Raw genomic sequence first — 21,475 nt, 5'->3', positions numbered from 1 at the left:
CACCGCTTGTAACTGTTATCCAGACAGATTTAACTCCATTTATTACTACTCTCTGCTGTCTACTCTCCAGCCAGTTTTCTATCCAATATAATAACATTTCCCACCCACCCACAGAAGTATGGAAGTAACGTTGTTAATAGCGAGAATGTTCAACTGATGATTCAGTGCATCTAAATATTCCAAAAACTCTATATTACATATTGTATTTTACTCATTATAATTTATATCAAAACTATATTAATTAGTATAATTATATTTGAAGCTGCACAAAGATGTTTAACTTAAAACATAACTGATGTTGAATGACAATCAATACTACTAAACTTCCGTCAATAAAAATTATTTCAATTGAGTATACATTTTGTATTTAGAATTTCGTTATGTTTAAGAAGGTACCAAAATAATAATGTTGCGTCAGCGAGGTCACGTGACTCGTTCTCTTGAACCTTCGGGAATTTTTGGGAGATTACTAGATATAGGGTAGGCTGGTATATATAAGAGGGTGACAACGTGACGGGACAATATGTGTGTAGGTAGTGAGTAATTGATCTGCAGTGAGAAAGTATTGTTGAAGTAGAGCTCGTGAGACGTGAACTATAGTTTGTTTTCGCGCGACTGTTGAAGTTGAGTGTATCGTAAAGTTGTATTCGGAAAGAATAAACCAGTTTTATTAAGTAAGGACTTGTGTCGCTAAAGTTTCGTCGGAACGAAGTTACGGAAAATCAATTAACAAACGGAGACGTAACAATAATCTTTCACCTCATCGTGATTTCTTAATTTAAAAGGTCCATTCGTATTATATCTCATAAGAACTCAAAAACTGTTTTTATAAGCTTCCATTTTTCAAGAGTAGGTGTCGCGACATGTTCAGCTGCTATGGACTTATATCCACGAGATTGTATAACAAAAAATAGAACTTTTAGTTTAGCAAAAGTACGGTTATGAACATTATGTTGGTATATTATTATATATCACGGTATTATATCCTTATCTTTACTTGTCAAATATATATACATTAAATTTAAAGCTTATAGCATCAAAGTCAGTGCCTTACTGCAGCCTTCAAGTGTTGAACGACTAATGTTAAACTTAAAATTAAAGATTAAACTTAACGACTATCTTCATTCCAAGTAAATACTTCTGTAATTAAAGCCATTTTTATACTTGTGGAATTGGTAAAAAAGTTAAGAAGTGAATATAAAGTTAGTTTGTTAGTAATTGAAGGTAAAAATAGTGGTGGTCAGTTTTTGTTTAGGAGAATGTGATAACTAGTAAAAATTAAGTACTTTAAAGTTTAGTAGGGTTTCCCAAAAGTCCGTGTTGAAACATCTTAGAATTAAAACCTTCTAACTGTTAAAATTACAGCATCATAATCGTGATTTAGTAATAACAATGATATCAAATTTGCTAAAGACATTCCAAAAGAAACCAAAACTTTTAATTCTAATAATTTGTTACAAATTGTTCTAATATTACTGCAAAAAATGCTAAGTTTTTTTATCTATCCCTTCACGTGTAGTAAAGTAACTAGGGCCTAGTTAAAAGCCCCTAATTTTAAAACCAAACCTCTCACTTCTAACATATATCAAACAATTCTCACTGATGTCATTTAGTGCTTCCTAAAAACCCTTGTTTATTACTTTAATTAAACTGAGCTCTTCCTACTATTAAGGCAATGCTATACATCAAATCACTGAACCTAAAAATTTAAATAAGTTTCAATAATCTTTCTTAGACCTTGTACTCTCCTGATGTTTGAAATAATTTCTGAATGAATTATTGTTTTCTATTCTTAAAGCAGAGTAGCTCTGTGTGTTTGCTGTTTATTTCTGCCATTACTTATATCACTTACTTCAGTATTTGTGTACCAAAACTGAATCTTTTTGCTGCAAGACTTCTTTATTGATAACATCCTGATCTTTAGTGCCTTGTAAGCAAAAGTGGTGATAAATGGTAATTTTATTTTGTTTGAGAGTTGGTTATTTATAAAACTCAGACTTTTGCTGAGTGTTGTAATAAAAATACAAATTGAGTTCTCAGTCTGTTCATATGCATTTGATATTTAAAGCAATTGCAATTTTATTTACAACTATCATGTATGTGAAATTTTGGTCCCTTAACAATGATTATAAAAGGAGAAGCTAGTTGATTGGTATCTAGTTGAGATCATGTAAGTTGTGTGCTGAGACTTAAGAGATTGTCTTTTTTTTTCTAAACACAAAAGATTTAAGAGGAGACTTGTTTCAAGTGTACAAAATTGTTAAGAGGTTTGGCCAGTTTTATACTAAATGGTCTGTTTGAGTAGTAGAATGAAAAAGTTGGAAACTCAAAGTTGAATATTTAAATGGAGTAAGAGGTTTAAGCTGTGAAAGTGAAGATGTTGTTATTTTGAATTATATTGTTGGATATGAGTAAAGATATGACGAACTATGCTAAATTTCTATGCGGATGATTTGGTTGCTGCTTTAACTGGACTTAATTTGATGTTGATGTTTCTGTTGACTTTATTATCGTTGAAGAGTGATCTCAGTGGACAATATGATCCTCTGTCTCCCTTTTTTTTTGTCTTTAACTTCCAAACTTTACAAAGTGAAATGTTTTTCAGATTAATATCTAACAAAGTTTCTGTGAACAAATAAAACCAAAGTTTCAACAAAACATTATGTTGAGAAACAAAATAAAAACACAAGATTAGACAACATAATGTCCTTTGAATAAATGATGTTATCTGAATGAGGAGCATGTAAATTTTAGTTAATAAAATATATTCTGCTACAGTGACTGTATGTCTCGGAGGCCATGGTTTATGAATCTAATCAATAAGTAAATACTTTTTTACTTAAAAAGTACTCTTAGTAAGTATAATACTATTTCTTTAATGTGAAGATCACTGTTATTCAACTGACAAAAGTATTGAATACCTTTAATTCCATTCTTATGAACCTTCTATAGTTAAAACATTGCATGATGATAAAGAGATGTTGGCAATAGTTTGATTAATGTAATACTCAAGAGTCCTGTCATTTATTTTGTACCAAGTTTATTCATTAAAATTATGTACAGAATTAATTGACAGAAATGTTAGCTTTAGAATGAATTAATCTCTAGCATATTTATTTTAGTTGAGATTAAAGCTATTGCCTCCAGTGGTACAAGCAGTATGTCTGCAGACTTACAACTCTGGAAACTGGGTTTTGATACCCATGGTGGACAGAGCTCAGATAGCCCACTGTGTGGCTTTGTGCTTAACTTCATACAAACAAACAAAATTAAAGCTATTTCCAAAACATCGATACTGTGTTTAAGTTGTATCTTTCATTGCTACAGGTGTACTGTCTTTTTCAACCCGTGTCTTGAAAAGAACTTGTTGATACATCACATTACAAAAGTAGACAGTTGAAGTGAAACCTGGCACATGTATGAAGGAATTTTGATGTCTGTTTTCACCCAGTGATGCCGATGGAATGTACTTCTATTTGTTTGGACAAGCAAGCACCTGAAACATGTCTTTCACTACAAAACAATATCATTCAAGTATGTGGAGTTGGTGAAGTGGAGATTCCTCCTGACCGTGGGTTATTACGTGTTACAGTAACAAGTACCAAAAGTACTTCAGAAGAAGCTGTGAATAGTGTTGAAAGAAGATTTGAATATGTTCTACATACATTAAGAACACATGGAGCAGAGGTAATTGAACATTTTAAAAGTAATCTCCATATAACTATTTATGTTATTCTAATGGGTACTTAGTTTTTCTCTTTAATATTGCCATACAATACAAAATAATGGAAAGACAGATGTATAAAAGATAGAGCAATTATCAACTGTTTTTTAAGATATTATTTAATAGGTTCCTCTCGTATCATAAACTTGTTTTATTATATATGTTATATTGCTTTAAAATTTGGTAAGAAACATAATTCTAAAGGACGTGTCAAGGTGATATGCAAGTGTAGTATCAAAATAAACTACAAAAATTAATCTATCTTGCATTAATTTCATTCATTTTTTTACCTCAATTATAATAATACTATATTAACTACATTTTCTAAAATTTAGTGTTCATCCCTATAAGGTTGCTCAAAAACATATTGATTTCTTTTAATAAAAATGAAATGTTCACAAAAGTTTGAATCAAGGCAATATAAGTGATATGTGTGGCAACTTTATATTTGGTTCATGGTAAATTCCCAAACATATAGTATTAAAGTGCCACCACAGTAACACTTGTGGTTGGTGGAATATGCCACAGTGCTTTCAAAGAATATATACTGGTGCAATGAGATTAACCATTTTTTCTGACTAGGGTGGTGTGACTGATATCCTATCTTCTTAGAATTTCAATGTTTTTATTGATCAGTAAGTTATATTTATATATCTGGTCAATTTCAATTTGATTGATTTTTCTGTAACATTTCTATTGAAACTATTTTGCCAAATGCAGTAGTCACCACTTCTTAAAAACACAGTATAAACTTGCAAAGATTTATTAGTGATCTAATGCTGGACCTATTCAAAATGATGTCAGATCAGGGTAGGTTACAATATTTTTGCTAACAATATCCTTGGTTGTAATTAGTTTATATCCAAAAATTATAATTTGTTTTCATTAAATTATAAGTTCTATTATTTATGTGGATTGTTTGAATATGATAAAGAATAATATTCAATAAATAAGGATTTGAGTGACCAGAATATATTGCCATTGCTACTGTACTATGTAAACCCCATAGGAGAAAATTGCCAAAAGATTTTTTCAACAGGAAAATTTAACATAAAAAGAGTGTCTAAAGAAACTATAAAAATATAGGTTTGTTCCTATATCTTCTAAGTTTCATACTAAATTCTGTTGTTCTCTGACATAGCTATTTGTAATCAGTTACTCACAAAACCATAAATTACTTTTTACTTTACATTAATAAATATTTTATAATGTGCTCTATTAAACTGTATTTAAACTTTTCTTGTACAGATCACACCCTGTTTTAACTTCACAGGATATGGTTGAAAAGGCTTGTAATAAAAAGTATTCAGAAAGATGAGAGTCATGACAGAAACAAGACTAGGTTAATTGTGTTCTCAAGGGATGATAGTTTATTAGCAATTCAAAATTTATGTATTTGGATGTTCTAAAACATTTGTTTTTTTTTAAACCTTAGAGCTGTATAGAAATGCTTAAACATTTTTCTTCATAAGTTACATTAAATGTTACAAGATAATAAAATATATTTCTGAGTAAAAAATTGTTGAAATAGAGTTGGAATTATTATTTTTACTTAACTTTTGAAATTTGCCATGCAGGTTGTGATAGGGTTTAAACAATTTAGAGTCAAAGGACACAACACTACAAAGACTGGATCCTTCATTGTTCCTCATAGAAGTAAAACAACTTGTACAGTGGAATGTTTTTAACAGTATTGGATTTTAAATTTACATCCAAGCTAATCTGGAGCAAAGCCACATTTGCAAAGTGAAAACTTTGGTTCATTGTGATGAAGTTGGACATATCTACTAGTACCCTGAAGTTTACAAAAACTCATGAGCCAAAATTTTTCAAATTTCCACCCACATCTTGAAATAACAACTGCTGTGATGAAAATGATGGCTGAAGAAAATGAATTAACAGGAATTTAATTAAGCCACTTATTTGTCATGTCTCAGAATGTAGTCTCAATAGACTGTTAGTCTACTTAAACATGGTCTTGAAAGCTGACATCCATTTGTATTGGAGAGTCTATGTAATGTTTGTCAAGATGTAAAGTCTAAGATTGATCTCACCATTCTTTGTAGAAGCAAGTTACAATAAAAATTTAGATTTTGGCCAGTAGTGTGTGAACATGGCCTCAGATTGACTGCAATCAACAAGTGGAGGTAGTTCCAAAATCAGCACTGTACCTGTGTTTGTGAAGTATTCTTCTGATCAGCTGAAAGACAATATTATGGGCAATACAGGATCATTTTTCAGACATTCTTATGCCACATTCTGTGATATTGCATACTGAGCTAAGCTTTAAACTTGGTGTTCATGGATGTTCTGGAGGTATTCTATAGGATTTAGATCAGAATTTCATACCGATCAGCCTATGACCTTTATGGTTTTTTATTTGAGGTAGGCAATCACAATCCTGGCAGTATGACACTAGTCATTATCACAAGTCTTTAAGTTGGACACACTAATTTCTCCAGTATGAAGACTTCTGACTGTTTGTTCTGTTTACTGTGGTTTTTGTTCTCTAACTGCTACACACAATTTTGTGCTATTTTATGACTAGTCATTATCATTCATTAGGAGAAAGTGTAGTCTGATTATAACTGTGAAAGATCAAGAAAGCTGAGTTCAAAACATATTTAATGAAATGGTAAATTAGCCTCTTCAGAAGCATAATTAAAGCTATACATCTACTCTTACTGATGCTGTCCCAAATCATAAATGAGTTATCCCCCAAACAATCATATTCAACAGTGTTGTACTGACCATACTGTTTTCATCTTGACTTTCCAGCTGTAACAGGCTGCTCTATCGAAGGAATGAGAGGGCATCGTTTGGGGCGACAAGACACCAATTACAATAGATTTATTTAAATACCCAGGATATGCAGCCGTGAGTGGGTACACAAGTCAACCAACTCGAGAAAATTTAGAAGTAAAGCAAGGAACAAATGACACTGAGTCCCGTTCTACACAAGAGGATATATATTTTATTAACATTTATGAACATGAAGGCTTGTACTGCATGGTAGATTATAATTTCATCAACATTGATTAACATAAAGGTTTATACTTTCAGTAACATTTATTACTTCCATAATGTTTCTAACTTTAACACATTATTCACATTACTCAGTTAACTGTAATGACTTTTGCATTATACATCATGGTACCTCCTGGCAATATTATCAGTTAAGAGAAAGTAGCAATTAAAACTTACATGGAGTTAGTGTAGTGCAAGTCTTGCACGTATATGTGAACTGCCAATCTGTGTTCTTGTATATCTCAGGAACTTACCTGAAGAACTGGAGCAACCTTGAGGCCAGGACACCTTGATGTTGGGGACAACCTTGCTTTTGGTCCAGAGACATAGATTTTTAAGTGATTTTCAGCATAATCCATCCAAACTCATGGAAATAAATTATGAGATGATTGGTCCAGCGATTAGAGTGGACTCATCTTTCTTTAGTGATTGGTGTCCAGTGACCCAGGACTGGACATCAAACGACGTAAAAGGTTACATGAAAGGTTACCTGTGTATACAGTTTCTCATCGTGTCTAGTCTGTCTGGAATAAACATCTTTCTGACCAGATTACATTTGTTGATGCATTCACATCTATGAACACATTTGTTTAGACTCACACAACCATCTAGTTAGAATCACCTTATGTGAGAATCCTCTCAATTCTCACTGATATGTAAATGATGTTTAATAGAATGTGAGTTATTCTTGACAGGCATGTTCAATGTTTGCCTTTCTTTAGCATTTCACAACTAATATTTTGCAACACCTCTGCAAGTCTATAGCTTAGCTCATGTGTTTATTCTAAAGGGGCAGTTTAGCTCGTGAGAAAGCTTAGTTGAAGCATTTGTTTGTTTTCAAGTGATTCACAGCCATGAACTTGTCATTGGTAGAGATATGAAACCTTGCTCCATCTGTGAACAGTAGAAGTGCTCATGGTATTGTTATCACTTCTGGTGATTTTAGTAAAACCAAATGTATTTTCATATTATGTCTATTAGCAGTAAAGTGTTAATTCCTAATGACCATATATATGATCATTAAGTGGTGTATTTGACTTTCTAGGGCCTTGTATGTTTAATGTACAAACCAGTTTTCTTGTATATCCACCATTCCATTATGGATGTGACAAGAATAAGTTGCCATTTGTCTCTGTATTTATCTCATTCTAACACTTGAACAATTCTAACAATCTGGACATTTGTTAAAAACCACTGCCCATCATCATCAGTTTTTTTTTCGTTTTTTTTAAAAGTGTTTGTAAATATTACCAAAATTAAGACAACTTTAATAGGATTTGTATTTGTTTTTGACATTTAATTGTTATTATGTTACCTTTTCATACTAAATGTTTGGTCAAATGATTTTTAAATCTGTGTTTTCTAGTATTTTCCAGTACTGTAATAATCTATTCATAATATAATTATCTGGGTTAGGAAGAGAAGAACACTGTTACTCGTCACTTAATTCGCCAAAGTCCAGACAACTATATCATGCAGGCAGATGTGGAGGCATCTTTTAGGAGAATTGAAGATTGTCAGACTGCTGCAGTAAAATTAGTCCAGAAACTGGACTCAACTGTCCATGTGGGTAAACCAGAATTTTATCATAGTTCTCCAGCTAGAGAGGCAGCTAGGTGAGTAGACGGTGAAGCTAAGAAGCAGTGAAAAATATAGTATTGTAGAATATATTCAATTCATTTAGATGTAGGAATGTCAAACTTGCTAGCAATGAATTGGTTATTAATTCTTATTTTACATGAAAAAACTGTACATAAAAATTCACTAGTGTCATATATCATTATATGAAATATATCATGTTTACAGTCTGATAAGTATTATTTTCTTACATTCAAACTTGACAGAAAAAAATCATATTGAAAGTTGCAAGTTTGGTAAGAGAATTTTTCCTTTGTTCCAAAGGAACATGTATTTTTCAGAAATGCGTATTATTTAACACCTGATATTTTAAAAGTTAGCAAAATAATTTTTTTGGTAATAGCAACTTGAAAAGTAAGACTAAAATTAATCTTGCCAAAAATGATAGCCCACTAAGTGGATACTTTAAGAAACTGATATGTTAAACAGTATTTTAAAAGGTTTTTATATTGTAGGACATTATAAATTATGATTTTTAGTATCGTTTTAATGTGCTATATTATTTTTCATGGATAAAATTAAATATTTCTTTAATGTATACATACTAGGAAATTATAACCATCCTATGAGTGGAAGGGCTATGACTTGTAACACAGTGGTTGGAAACCCAAACTGCATACATAATAGTTTGAAGCTGGTACTGCAACCAAACAAGGTTGTTTTTTTAATTTAACTTTTGATGACAAATACACCAAATATTAATTTTCGAGTAATACCCCTTTCATTGCTGGTGCTAGTATAGTTACAATAAAGTAATTGAATACACAGAAATATACAGGATTATTATAAAGTTAGTTAGCCTATTCTACCATCATCCATAACTCAAAAACTCCTCATCAGCAAGCTATGATTTTTGGTAGGTGGGGTAATGAGATGATGGGAAAACTCTAGTATCAAAACTAATCCTCATCAGAAAACTAGTGCATTTTGCATACCAGTGACAAAACAGCATTAACATATCAGAATTTATTCTGCCAGTAGAAATGATTCCTCGCAGTTCATCTCTGAACATTAAAACTATTCACATACAGCATTGCTGCAACCATGGCAATAATTCTGGTGCATCATTAACGTAATATCAAAAATGAAAATAAACAGAGAGGACCATCCAACAGTGAGGATCAGTTTTTGATGTACCTTGGAATATGTTATAATTCCTAATCTTCAGAGAAGAAGAATTTTAAATGAAAGAGTCTTTATGTAAGATTGGGTTCCACCCTACATTACATGAACTTTCAAAACATTGCCTGGACATGCTTTCAGAGATTAAGTAATCAGCAGATATTTTACACTCAAATGATCTGGATACTCTCCATATTTTACCCTTGTATTTTGGCTGTAGGTCCATCCCACGTCTTTGCTTTCCAATAATCTACCTGCTACCTTGACAGACCTAAAAATATCATATAACACTGAGTAAAGTGCTGCTGTTGGAAGTCAGACAGTATCATTTGGATGTTTCACTTACATTCATGATTGGAAACAGTGCTGGACGTTGTAAATTTAACAATCAGTACCTTCTAATAGTAATGTTTCTGGCATTGGAGTCATCTTTTCCATAGTCTCATCAGTTCTTCAACCAAATATTTTAGCTCTCTGTTGACTAGTTTTCAAATTATGTATGTTGCAGTGTGCCAACTGACTTCAGAATAATTCTGTATTTAAATTGATACATAAACATTTTCATCTGTTAGAATGATATATATACGTACATGCACTTCATAAATTATGTTTTGAATATGCAAGGAACAGCAAAGTAAGTAAGGAAAATATGATCAGACCTTAAAATGGGGTCTACTGGTTATAGCACTCAACTTTCAATCTCCAGATTTCAGGTTCAAATCCTATACTGAACATGCTTGCCCTTTCAGCCATGGGGGTGTTATAATGTGATGTTCAACCCCAATATTCAGTTAGAGTAACCTAAGACTTCGTATTGTGTGGTTTTGACTAGCTGCCTACTCTATAGTCTATCACTTACAAATTAGGGGTGGCTGGTGCAGATAGCTCTGAAGTAGCTTTGCAGAAATTCAATAAACAAACAAAATCTTAAAAGATTGCAGATTTTCTGTTTGACAAATATTTTTATCTTAAATAAATTTGATTATGAAATTATGACCATTTTTCACATTACCCAAGATCTCCTAATTGATTACTGTTTTGTTCCAGAAAGAAAGCTTTTTCTGAAGCTGTTTGTAATGCACAAGAAAAAGTGTCTGATTTGGCTTCAGTGTTTGCAGTAAAAACTGGTGAGCCTTTGTTGATTCTTGAAGAGTATAGTGAAGTACATCCTTGTAGAGAAACTAGACAGTTAAGAGAAAGCAGTGAAACAATAATTCCACTCAGACGCTCCTTACAGGAAGAAACCTATTTCGCCAAAAGCAAAATACTTGTAAAATTTGAAATTGGTACAAAAACTTCTCAGGACTTTTGTAAGAAAGTAGAGAAAAAAAATTAGGAACATCAAGTCTTAAGTTATAATACCTCTAAAAAAATGAAATATTGAGCAGGTCCTGTTTGAGTTGATGATGAATAAAGAACATTGATTAGTGGATATGACTATTAATATTGTGTATTCATCACAATGTAGCTATCCATTTGTTTACTAATTTTTAAAATGTTTTCCAAGTTGTAAAAAAGTTTTTAGATCATAAATATTTTATTATAAACCAAATTTTCTTGAATTTATTACTCAGTACCTGACATAATCTATCGTTAGGCTAGCGTGTTTTTAAGATAATGATAATATATACATGTACAGTAACCATTAGTCACTACTTTTAAAGAAAAATATACAAATACATCCTTTCTAATAAGTTGTAGAAAAATGGAAGTTTGATTCAGTTGGCTGGTTATTTGGTGTTAAATTTCCATTTTGATTGCTCTTTCTAAAGTAAGTAGTGTTTACGTTATAGAGTTTCATATATAAATTAAATTATCAGTTGGAATATTTTCAAGTGAATTTAATAGCATTATGAGATCCACAGTGAAAGAAATAAGCTGTTTCTATTGTATATTTGTAATTTAAACCATACTTTTAACATTTTAATCATACCATCTAAACACCCGCAACATTTTTCATATAAATACACCATATAATAATTTAGGACAAAAATATGAAACCATGATAATTTAGGATATGGCTTCTAAAAATTTATAGTGGAAACTTTAATGTAATTACATTTTAAGGATGTAACTTTATGTTTTCTTATCTTGTGGGTTTTTCTCTATGTAAACTTAGTAGTGTTTACGAATTATTCGTTGGTAAAGCCCTTGTAAAAATTTCATCAACTTCCAAGATTATCTTCATAAAATTGTAAAGCAAAAATTATATCATTAGAAAAAACAGTCTATTATTTTTTTCTTTTAAAAAATATCCTTTTTAGAGTTCAAAGTTTAAGATACTTTAAATAAAATTGTTTAAAAAAATACCTGCAATTGTTCAGTTTCTAAAAATGTGGCTAGTTTGTATGAAAACTGTTGAACTATAACAACCACATGAACTACAAAAAGTCTTTCCAAATTATTTTTATTGAAAAAAAAAACTTTTTATTGTAATGCACCAAGTTTGGACATAATCACATTTGAAACTGTATAGAAAGTATAAGAAATGACTTCAAATTTGAAGCTTTGTGCTGTGAGTTATGGTTTGTGTTTTAGTGGAATGCCCCTGAAGAAGCTGTAAAATGAAATGTTGAGTGTCCAGTTAATTAGTCAAAGAAAAATATATTTGGTGTTACAAGATGATTTATTTCTAGTATTAAAATGTCTTCTATACACAAATATGAACTACAAAAATGAAATAATGAGTTGTTAAAGAGGCTGTCTCAAGCACCATTGCCATGACCATATAAATTGCACAAGCAACATAACACCAAGTTTATGTATGCTAGATTAACATAAAATTCATAATGTCTTAAACCTACCAGGGTCTAGCTACTTCAGGATATGACTGATAAAGACATGAATGCTCTCTCACTCAAAAATTAAATGATGTGCAGCTAAAGCTTATATAAACAGTAACCATGACACTTAATAAAAGCTGGTGCATGCTCTTCAATCTGAAAACTCCAAATGTATTGATATAAAGGAGTATTTGATCATCCTTCAGTTATTCCTTGTTGAGATGAAGGTTATATTCACTCTAAAGTCACTAATCTTGAGAAAGAAAGTATTTGCCTCTGATGCCATCAAGAAGCTATAACTTATTCACACCACCATATTAAGAAACACTTAGTTATATTAAGTTAATAAAGAGGGCAGTTAGATTATATTCACAATACAACTATACATATTTTGCCAAAAATACTGGAAGAGGCCTAAAATAGAAGTAATATGTATACAATGGTAAAAAAGTATTTTAACACCGACCTTATGTTTCGATTTCAAGACTGTATTCACTCCGAAGAGACTTGCTACTGAAATAGTTTCACAGTTTAATAAAGAGGGCAGTTAGACTAAATTCACAATACAACTATACATATTTTTGTGAAAAGTTTTGTATTTCATATTGAGTTAAACCAAAAATGTAATTAGAAAGTAGGAAAAAATATCTTCCTAAAAATAAGGAAAAAGTAAGGAGCTTCAAAATAGTAGTGAAAAAATGGAAAAGTAAGGTACATGAAGAGGCCTGCAGTATGGTAAAAATGTCTTTGAAAATGGGAAACTGAATTATTTATTAATTTAATCATAAGAAGTTTTAAATCTATTGGAAATTCAGAAAGATTGATAACACAGGTCTGCAATTGTTTTATTGCCTTGAAATTGTTACGTGTTCTACAGTAATTCCTGTACACTGAATCTGAAAATGATATCCATTTTTCTCCATCATGTACATATTTTTCACAAAACATCATATGTTCTTTTATATAAATGAATCATTTTCATTGCAATTGGGTCACATTTTGTTATGCTTAAAATGCTGACAACCACTAGCTATAGATTTCTCTAGACAAATCATGTCATGAGAGTCTTATCGATCATTCTAGAACCCAAACATAATAACAACAAATGTTCATTGTGGTAAACAAAATATTAATTTGATCTAAGTTATAGTTTTTTTTCCTTACATGATAGAAAAACATTAATAATATTTTCAAAACCTGTGTAGCTTAATTATGGAAAATCCATTATTAATACCAAAACAACTTTTATGAAGTTCAAATTTGCAGGCCTGTGTTATTCATCTAAGAATTGATACATATCATACAAACACTTCAATTCTTTTGTATTAATGCATTAAGTAGAGAAGAGTCAACACCATTCAACAGTGTGATGTAGTTATAGATTTTCAAAATAAACGTACTACTTTCACTGTAAGAAAATTTAAAATATTTCCCATTACAGATGACAGTAAGTAGTAGTAGATTAATCTCGCTGAATGCTATAGGGTTGGTGTAAAGACTGCAAATTCCCTTCCACACAAATGATGCATAACCACTGATAATAGGAATGGTTTATCTGAAACTTTATTTTGGCCATACTGGAGAAATTAGTTCTGGTATAAAGTTATGTAAAATATGTTTCATGTACTGAACTTTAATCCTCATTACTCTAATGTAACACAAAACATTTAAAATAGTTCTTCTTAGTGATGTCCTAGAGAAAAACAGTTAAATTGTATAGGTTTATGTGTAAGTACTTTAGTGAACAATATTATCAAATAATTTAGTTACCAAATAACTAAAATATCTATGCTACTTAATTCATGGCACTCAGATTATTTTTTTAATTCTGTCAGAAGCAAGATATTTACTTCTATCATAAACTAAAAAAAAATGTTTTAGTTTACAAGAGGTTTTAGGTAAAAGTAAAATGACAAAAAAATTACATAAAATACTAATTGTTTTAATTCTTTTTTCAAGAATATAACTACTTTTTTACGAAGAATTCTTGCTAAAATTTCTTAAATAAACTTTTCATTCTATGGGTTTCTAAGTATACATTTAAAAATAATATACTTTGGTTTTGCTTAAAATCTAAAACAACTTTTAGAGCAATATCTCAATAATTTCAAAAATAAGGTAAAATCCTACCTGAAGGCATGACTTTGTACTACATGCTCATTTAATAAAGCACACAAGCAATGATTATGAAAGTTCAGGAAATAAAAATTTCCAACCTTTTGTGAATGAAATCCACTTTTGAAGGTTTCTCTGAAAAATAAAACTATTCAAGAAATTGATAAAATTTTGTAGAAGGATTTTAACAGAGAATTCTCAATTAGCATTGGCACTACAACTGTGGAGTTGTAAATTAGTTTTGACAGGAAATATTCACTATATATTCTTGCAGGATTTTACCTTTTTTTTTTTTAAGAGGAAGAATGAAAAAGGTTAGGTTGAGATTGGACATTGAGTGTTTACCAAAATAGTGTTGGAAAGGAAAAAGACATTAAAAAAGATTACATATAAAAAATTAATAATATAATTTATGGAACGTGATTATTGTAATATTTTAAACTGAGTATGTAAAACAGAATTTACTGTTTACAATTATCAGTAACTTCCTTTTACATATTTTATCTTTAACAACCTGATGGGAAAATTGTTTGATGTAATTAGTGATGAAACAACAAGCCATCCAATTGACTACAAGAAATAAAAACCCACTAGTCAACTATAAACTCATGAATCAACTAGTCGTAAAAAAATATTTCCTGGTTCATATTAATTAAGATTTTTATCTGTCTTTGTATGTGAAAAACGAAAACAGCACTTTAATTATTCCCTCTTAAATCTCTCTGCAAGATCAACTTCTATTTAGACTCCAACTAAATAACTTACTAACATGGGTAGAATAACAATATAACAGTAAACATGATGCCTCAGTTGTTACTAATATACATGAAACAGTAGTTATTGCATATTTAATAATAAACTTATTATACTACTTGAAATTTTACTTCTTTGAACTTTTATCCTGGTAAAATGTTTTGTATGATATATTGAATATAGTGTTCATTTAATCATAGTTTAGACTACTAAGATAAAGGTAAGCAATCCAGTTGAATCTTCAATTTTAGTACTGAGTTTTGTTCAGCCAATAAAAAACGTCTCTTTATGTTGTACCAAAAAATGAATGATAGGGGCAAGCATTTTCTATTGAATCAGAACACCTTATGTAAATACTCAGTCTACCAAGCTTTACCAATATATGCAAAGTAATCAATTAAATCATATTTAAAAATTAACTAGTCTACTAATAAAAACCATTATTTGTTTCAGAGGTAGATGTAACACCTCAATAACATTTGTTAATTATTTGGTGTGTATAGTGTTAAAGACGTTTGTCTTTCAAAGTTAGTAATAATTAACAATTGTATAAGTTATTCTATTTGAAGTTTTGGTTATTCAAATTAAAAGTCTGTAATGTTTAATTATTATGTAAATCCATTTCGTATTTGTTTACTTATCCTTATGGCTGTAACTTAGTCAAAAAAAGAGAGAAAATGGCTTCAATAAATAACAGAATACACCATATGATTTGTGAAGCTGCATGAAGATGAACCAAGTACGTGGTATTACTTTAACCTAATTGTCTCTTAATGTCAAGTCACTTTCTAATGTACTTACATCAAATGTACCAGCTAATTTCCTGCGTGTTATTTTTCAGTTTTCTACATACATAACACGAAACTCATCAAAACTCGTATAGACTTCATGCATACACATGAAAAACAAATAAAAAAAAAACTTTGTTAGAGACAGGGAAATTGTTAAAGATCTGAGAAGATCCAACACTCTTCAAGCCAATAAAACCTTTAATAAAAGAAGTAAACGTTTTAGTTAATCTTTATTTTACAAAACAAAAAGTGTCCACCAAAAATCTGCTGTAATTTATGTGCTTTTCTCAGGAATACATTATGTGATTCAGTGTTAACCAATTATAAACAGATTGTACATTACCGTAATACTGCAAAATAAATTTAATTATCCAGATTCGTCAAACCTATCGATTAAGTGCATAGAAAAAGTTTAATATTACGTTAGTATTGGAATATTAAAAAATAGTTTAACTTACCAAAAATATTAAACAATATCGATATTGAACAGAAGAAACTGTAAAAGACATTTCTCAAGTTTTATTATTATTTATTAAACTCAGTAAACACTGCCTGATACTTTAATGAAGTAAGCTGCTTTTCTTCACATTCCAATTGCCCTGTCCTCATGAGTTTTCTCTGATTTGTCCACGGGGATCACGTTTTTTTAAATCACCAGCGTCACACTTAAAAGTAGGACTGATTAGTTCATCTCTCGGTTCTCACAGAGTAGAAAAAAAAGGCAGATTTAAGTGTTTACTGACAAGGCTATGAAGAAATGAAAACAATGAGTGAAAATATGTTATACAATCAATGTTTAACCACAATGTATAAAGTTAAGGCTACAGATAGAAACAATGTCATAATTCAAGTTATTACAAATAATGTAAGCAAACTATACATGAAAACATTTACGAAAGGAATATTCACCTTCTCATACACAGAATAGCTTTTTTCCTCTTGACATCATGTGTTCTGCCAAAGAGATTTACAAGCCACCAGTCTTGTGAAAACTTGCCACTAATCTCACGTGAAAACGTAACATTAGGTATCATATAATCCTTTCAGAACAGATAATTGTAAAAGTATGTAATGTAAATTATTGGCTATGCTGTAAAATTTGACTCATTCAAATAATGGATAAATTAAGATGATGTGTGTAATAAAAACTGACATACATAATACATTATGCTATAACATTTGTCTCATTAAAAATAGTGGTTTCACTTGTAATTTTTTGGATACCCAATTAAATCTAGAAATGAAAACTACAATGTTAGTGACGTAATCACATTGAGAATCGTTAAGATACTGTACAATGAGATCATCATCCTATTAATCTATGAGTTTATAGAAACACCATCCACCCTAACAGCACTAACCATAGTAACACAATTCCTCTAGTAACACCTCCTGCATTTGTAAAACACGTGTAATACATTTAAATATATAAATGAAAACTATAACCATAAGTTGAAATCCTGATAACACAGTCCGCCTATAGAAACACCATCCTCCTTTGTATATGTAATATGTCTAATAAGGCCATTCGACTATAGAAACATTGACCTTAATAAGACCATATGCCTATTAACACCATCCACCTATAGAACCTTGGTAACAGCATCCACCCTTAGCATTGCACCCTTTGGTACCACTTTATGGAACAAAACTCCTAGCAACATACTCTCTATGTTGAGTAGCACTAAAACTATAATGTCATGTGACACCTCCTAGCAGTGTGCTTTCTGGAGCAGACAACTTCCACCTGTCACTTGCTGACCTAATTGCCAGTGACCATCTGGTTGGTTCAGGGCATGAGGGAGACTGTCTAGCTCGGTTTGCAGACATACTGGCACTTTTCTCTGTCAAGAGATGTTTTTTCTGGTTCTCTCCCATGACCTTTCTCTTCACTTATGTTCTCCCTCTTTTGTCCCAACCTATAACCTTCCACCACCTATCTGATCCTGCTTACTTTCAACATCTGGAGAGTGCAGTTTCAGACTTTTGGAGAAACAGACCATCAAGTGGATTCACTAGCTCTCTTTGGGTTTTTACTCCCATCTCTTTGTTGTTCCCCAAAATAACTGGGGTCTGACACCTGATTATTGACCTTTCCACCCTCAATCGTTTCTTGGTTGTCCCACATTTTTGGATGGAGAATCTTTTCTCTCTTTGCTGTTCTTTCCAACCTGCACTGTGAATGGCCAATTTCAAAGTTCTGGCTGCTTTTCTCCACATTTCAATTGCCCTGTCCTCATGAGTATTCTCTGATTTGTCCACGGGGATCACATTTTCCAGGTCTATGCTCTTCTGTTTGGTATAATGTTGATCCCTTATGTTTACAATCACATTTTGTAGGCTTTTCTTCGACATCTTCATGGTCTGGGTTTATGATTCCAGTTAATTCCATTTCTATATAGATGACTGACTTCTCCTAAGCAGCATTCTCTGGACACATTTCCCTTCTTCTTCACAAAGATGCTCATTTGGATCTGCTCCCAACTCACATTTTGCCAAATAGATGTCTTTGCACCCCTCAGTACCAAGCTTCTTCTCTTTTGGTCTCCTGTACCTCAGCCCTGGCTGTAAATAACCTCAGTCAGTGTTGGTCTAATATTTTTCTATATGTCTATCCTCTTCCTGCTCCTTCCTTCGATTGTTGTTCTGACTTGGGACACCCCTTGCAGGGTCTTATTGAAAGCCCCTTACTGGCCAGTCCAACCTCAGTTTCCATTACTCCTCTCTTATCCAAGACCCCTTCTCCATCTTAATATTCTGTTTCTTCTGGCCCAACCTCACACATCACTTTTTCATCAAGGAGTGGCATTCATTCATCTTCATGTGTGGGATTTGTCCAGTCCATTGCTCATTGAGCAACTTATCTGTTTGCATAGCTTTCTTTCTGTCCCACTCTTGTCCTCCATATGCTAACATAAATAATATCACAAACCTACTTTACAGCATCTTTCCTCCACTTTCACTGTTTCTACCATTATGGGTTATCAGGCAGTGTTATCTACCACCTTCTGCTTTTCCCAATACCAAAGAATATTTTCTTCACCTGTCCTTACTACTCTCTTCCATTCTTTTCTTATCCACAAACCACCTTGTCCTACTTCCTTGCCCAACTGGAATCTGAATGTGGTTCTTCATGCTCTTAGCCAGGATCTCTTCATATATATAAATATTTCTATGTATATATTAGTTTTCTTGTCCAATGCAGATTGTATCTATTCCATGGCCTCTCATGGAAAAATCCAGCACTCTGGCTAGCACTTGCTGCCTTTTAAAAATAGGGTTTTGCAGTTACCCATTGCACTATTCCCACTAAAAGACCTTCCTGAACTGAAGAAGTGGTGGGGATCTGGACACATTCTGTGGGTCTCCTCTACATAAACTCTCCCTCCAAGTAGAATGGAGAACAGGAGACCCTTGCCACTTACAAGTTCCAAGCCACTGAGATCATGGATCATGAAGAACCTTCACTGGTTAAAACCTACCCACTGGGGCTAGAACAATGAGTTCTTCTATGGTGGTAAGTGGTACTGGAGTGACGTGAGAGTGTAGTGTGGGTCACTGTCTGGTTCTGTACAGTGGAATTCTTTACACTAGGTGTCTGTAACTTGTTGGAGATAAATTCAAACAATAAACGGACAACACAAGATCCACTTGTTTCAAAATAATATATTCAAAATAAGTCAAGTGTATGTACAAAATTATTTTCACTATAGGATATCACAGTTAGATATAAAACTCTAAATAATTCTCTTTGTCAGTCAAAAGTTCACACGGCGGGTTCAATTACTTTAGAACACCCTTCGACAAAACGAATTACTTCTCCTTATCACTGTTAACTGTGAAACTCACTTTAAATTTCGCCCATTATGACTAAATTAACAATCACACAGTCTATTTTTACTTTCAATAACTTAACATTTTCTAACTTAACTTCCATAGCTTGTTGGTTACCTCAGTTGTATCCACAGCTTTAAGTTAAACAATTCTCTTTTTAGAACCCAATTGGAAAAACAAATTATTTTTCCTTTCTCTGTTGTTACAATACAGCTGTGAAACACACTATAGAAATCACCCATTAAGGCTAATCACTCACACGCTGGCTAATTTCACCAACTAACTTTTTTTCTGACTGAACTTAACTTGTGCTCGCTTGGTAACCTATATATATATAAATTTTCCAACTGAGGTCTAGAACTTTCTAGAGACTATGAGACGCTATGATGTAACAATACTCACTTAAGGCAACGAGAAAAATACAAAAGGTTCGAGTAAAGTGAAGTCAATTTACAACAACTGAACTACACACACAAAGTACGACTCTTACCGAATTACGTGACGAAATTTGTTATAACTATTTCCTTTAAAATAATTAACTTTAACACCTTTGTTATGAAAACTAAATAATCGTTAAATATTAGATCACTAAATGAACTAAATAATAACTCTTACACTAAACAATCTTGTATATGAACAGTCACCTCACATATAACTCTGATACACCACAATATTCAAGTGGACCAATTATATAACTCATTATACCAATCCTTTATATATCTATATCTTACAAATTATCCTTCTGCAAAGTTTGTTCAATAGAATCAAGGTGAACACTATTACCAGTCTATTCCACATCATACTGAAAAAAATAAGAAAACACCATACTCATGCAGTTGGTGTGTGGACCACAGTCTAGGAAATAAAACAATTATACAATTCAAAGCAACTGCAGATGCTAAAGTAGTCTATATTTGATTACAACAATAGTAAATATAAAATTATTTGTGACCCAGAAATATAAATAATTACATTTAATATTAGGAAGTGTTTTATCTATTTTAATCATAATGTTTTAATCATATATATAGAAACTTACCAAGCTAAGGTTATACTTAATGTACTCAGCTCATTTTTCACAGTCTTCATAATATTACATACAAGATGCTTTTGGGATTTCAGGGATGGAGCAACTATGATTTTGTGTAGTCATTTGGCAGTTATTATTTTTTGTTTTATATGTTGGTCTCCATTATTTAGTGATAAGATTCAAGTTCTCAAAATTTTTAGAATAAAAACAAGAAATCTCTAAAATTTCAGTCTGATATGACTGGTGAGCATGACTCCAATATTGGAGGTAATAGGTGTACAGTGTAAGCTCTAGAAATCAAATTAAACTTCAATTTACACATAAGTATTCTCAAAGTGTTAACTTAATCAATAATTTTCCTCAAGTAGGTTAATAGTGTGTGTGTGTCAGTCATCCAGATATTTGGGAGGGGGGGGGGCATGGACTGGTGTTTGGATTTTTTATTTGTTTAGAAATAAGATTTGGCCGAGATAGATGAAATGATATTTCTTACCTTGCCCATTCTTATAAGCTAAGCTGTGTAATTATTGAAATATAGAGTCAGTTAAAAACAATTATACCAGATTTTTCTCTATAATTCCCAAGATTGAAACACAGCATTGCTCAAGCAAACTTCTAACAAGCTTTCTCCAGGAGCTAGTTGGATCAAGTGGAGATT

General features: G+C 31.7%; 1 protein-coding gene across 5 annotated transcripts; it reads left to right on the top strand.

Annotated features, from left to right (window-relative positions):
* The first annotated feature begins 851 nt into the window (after positions 1-851).
* On the top strand, positions 852-11,757 carry LOC106463523 (interleukin-1 receptor-associated kinase 1-binding protein 1 homolog). 5 transcript variants are annotated; one of them, XM_013923571.2, is made up of 4 exons: positions 852-956; positions 3,328-3,687; positions 8,168-8,367; positions 10,559-11,757. In XM_013923571.2, exons 2-4 carry the CDS (start codon positions 3,454-3,456, stop codon positions 10,845-10,847), a joined length of 723 nt encoding a protein of 240 aa, XP_013779025.1. In that variant the 5' UTR covers positions 852-956; positions 3,328-3,453; the 3' UTR covers positions 10,848-11,757. The 5 variants fall into 5 exon arrangements, with proteins under 5 accessions (XP_013779025.1, XP_022247098.1, XP_022247120.1 ...); XM_022391390.1 differs by having other exon boundaries at positions 881-976; XM_022391412.1 differs by having other exon boundaries at positions 894-933.
* Positions 11,758-21,475: the final 9,718 nt, after the last annotated feature.

Source organism: Limulus polyphemus, unplaced genomic scaffold (assembly GCF_000517525.1).
Source record: "Limulus polyphemus unplaced genomic scaffold, Limulus_polyphemus-2.1.2 Scaffold53, whole genome shotgun sequence".
NCBI classification, from domain to species: Eukaryota; Metazoa; Arthropoda; class Merostomata; order Xiphosura; family Limulidae; genus Limulus; species Limulus polyphemus.
The sequence above is the reverse complement of the archived record's forward strand: the minus strand, read 5'-3'. Positions and strand labels throughout refer to the sequence as shown.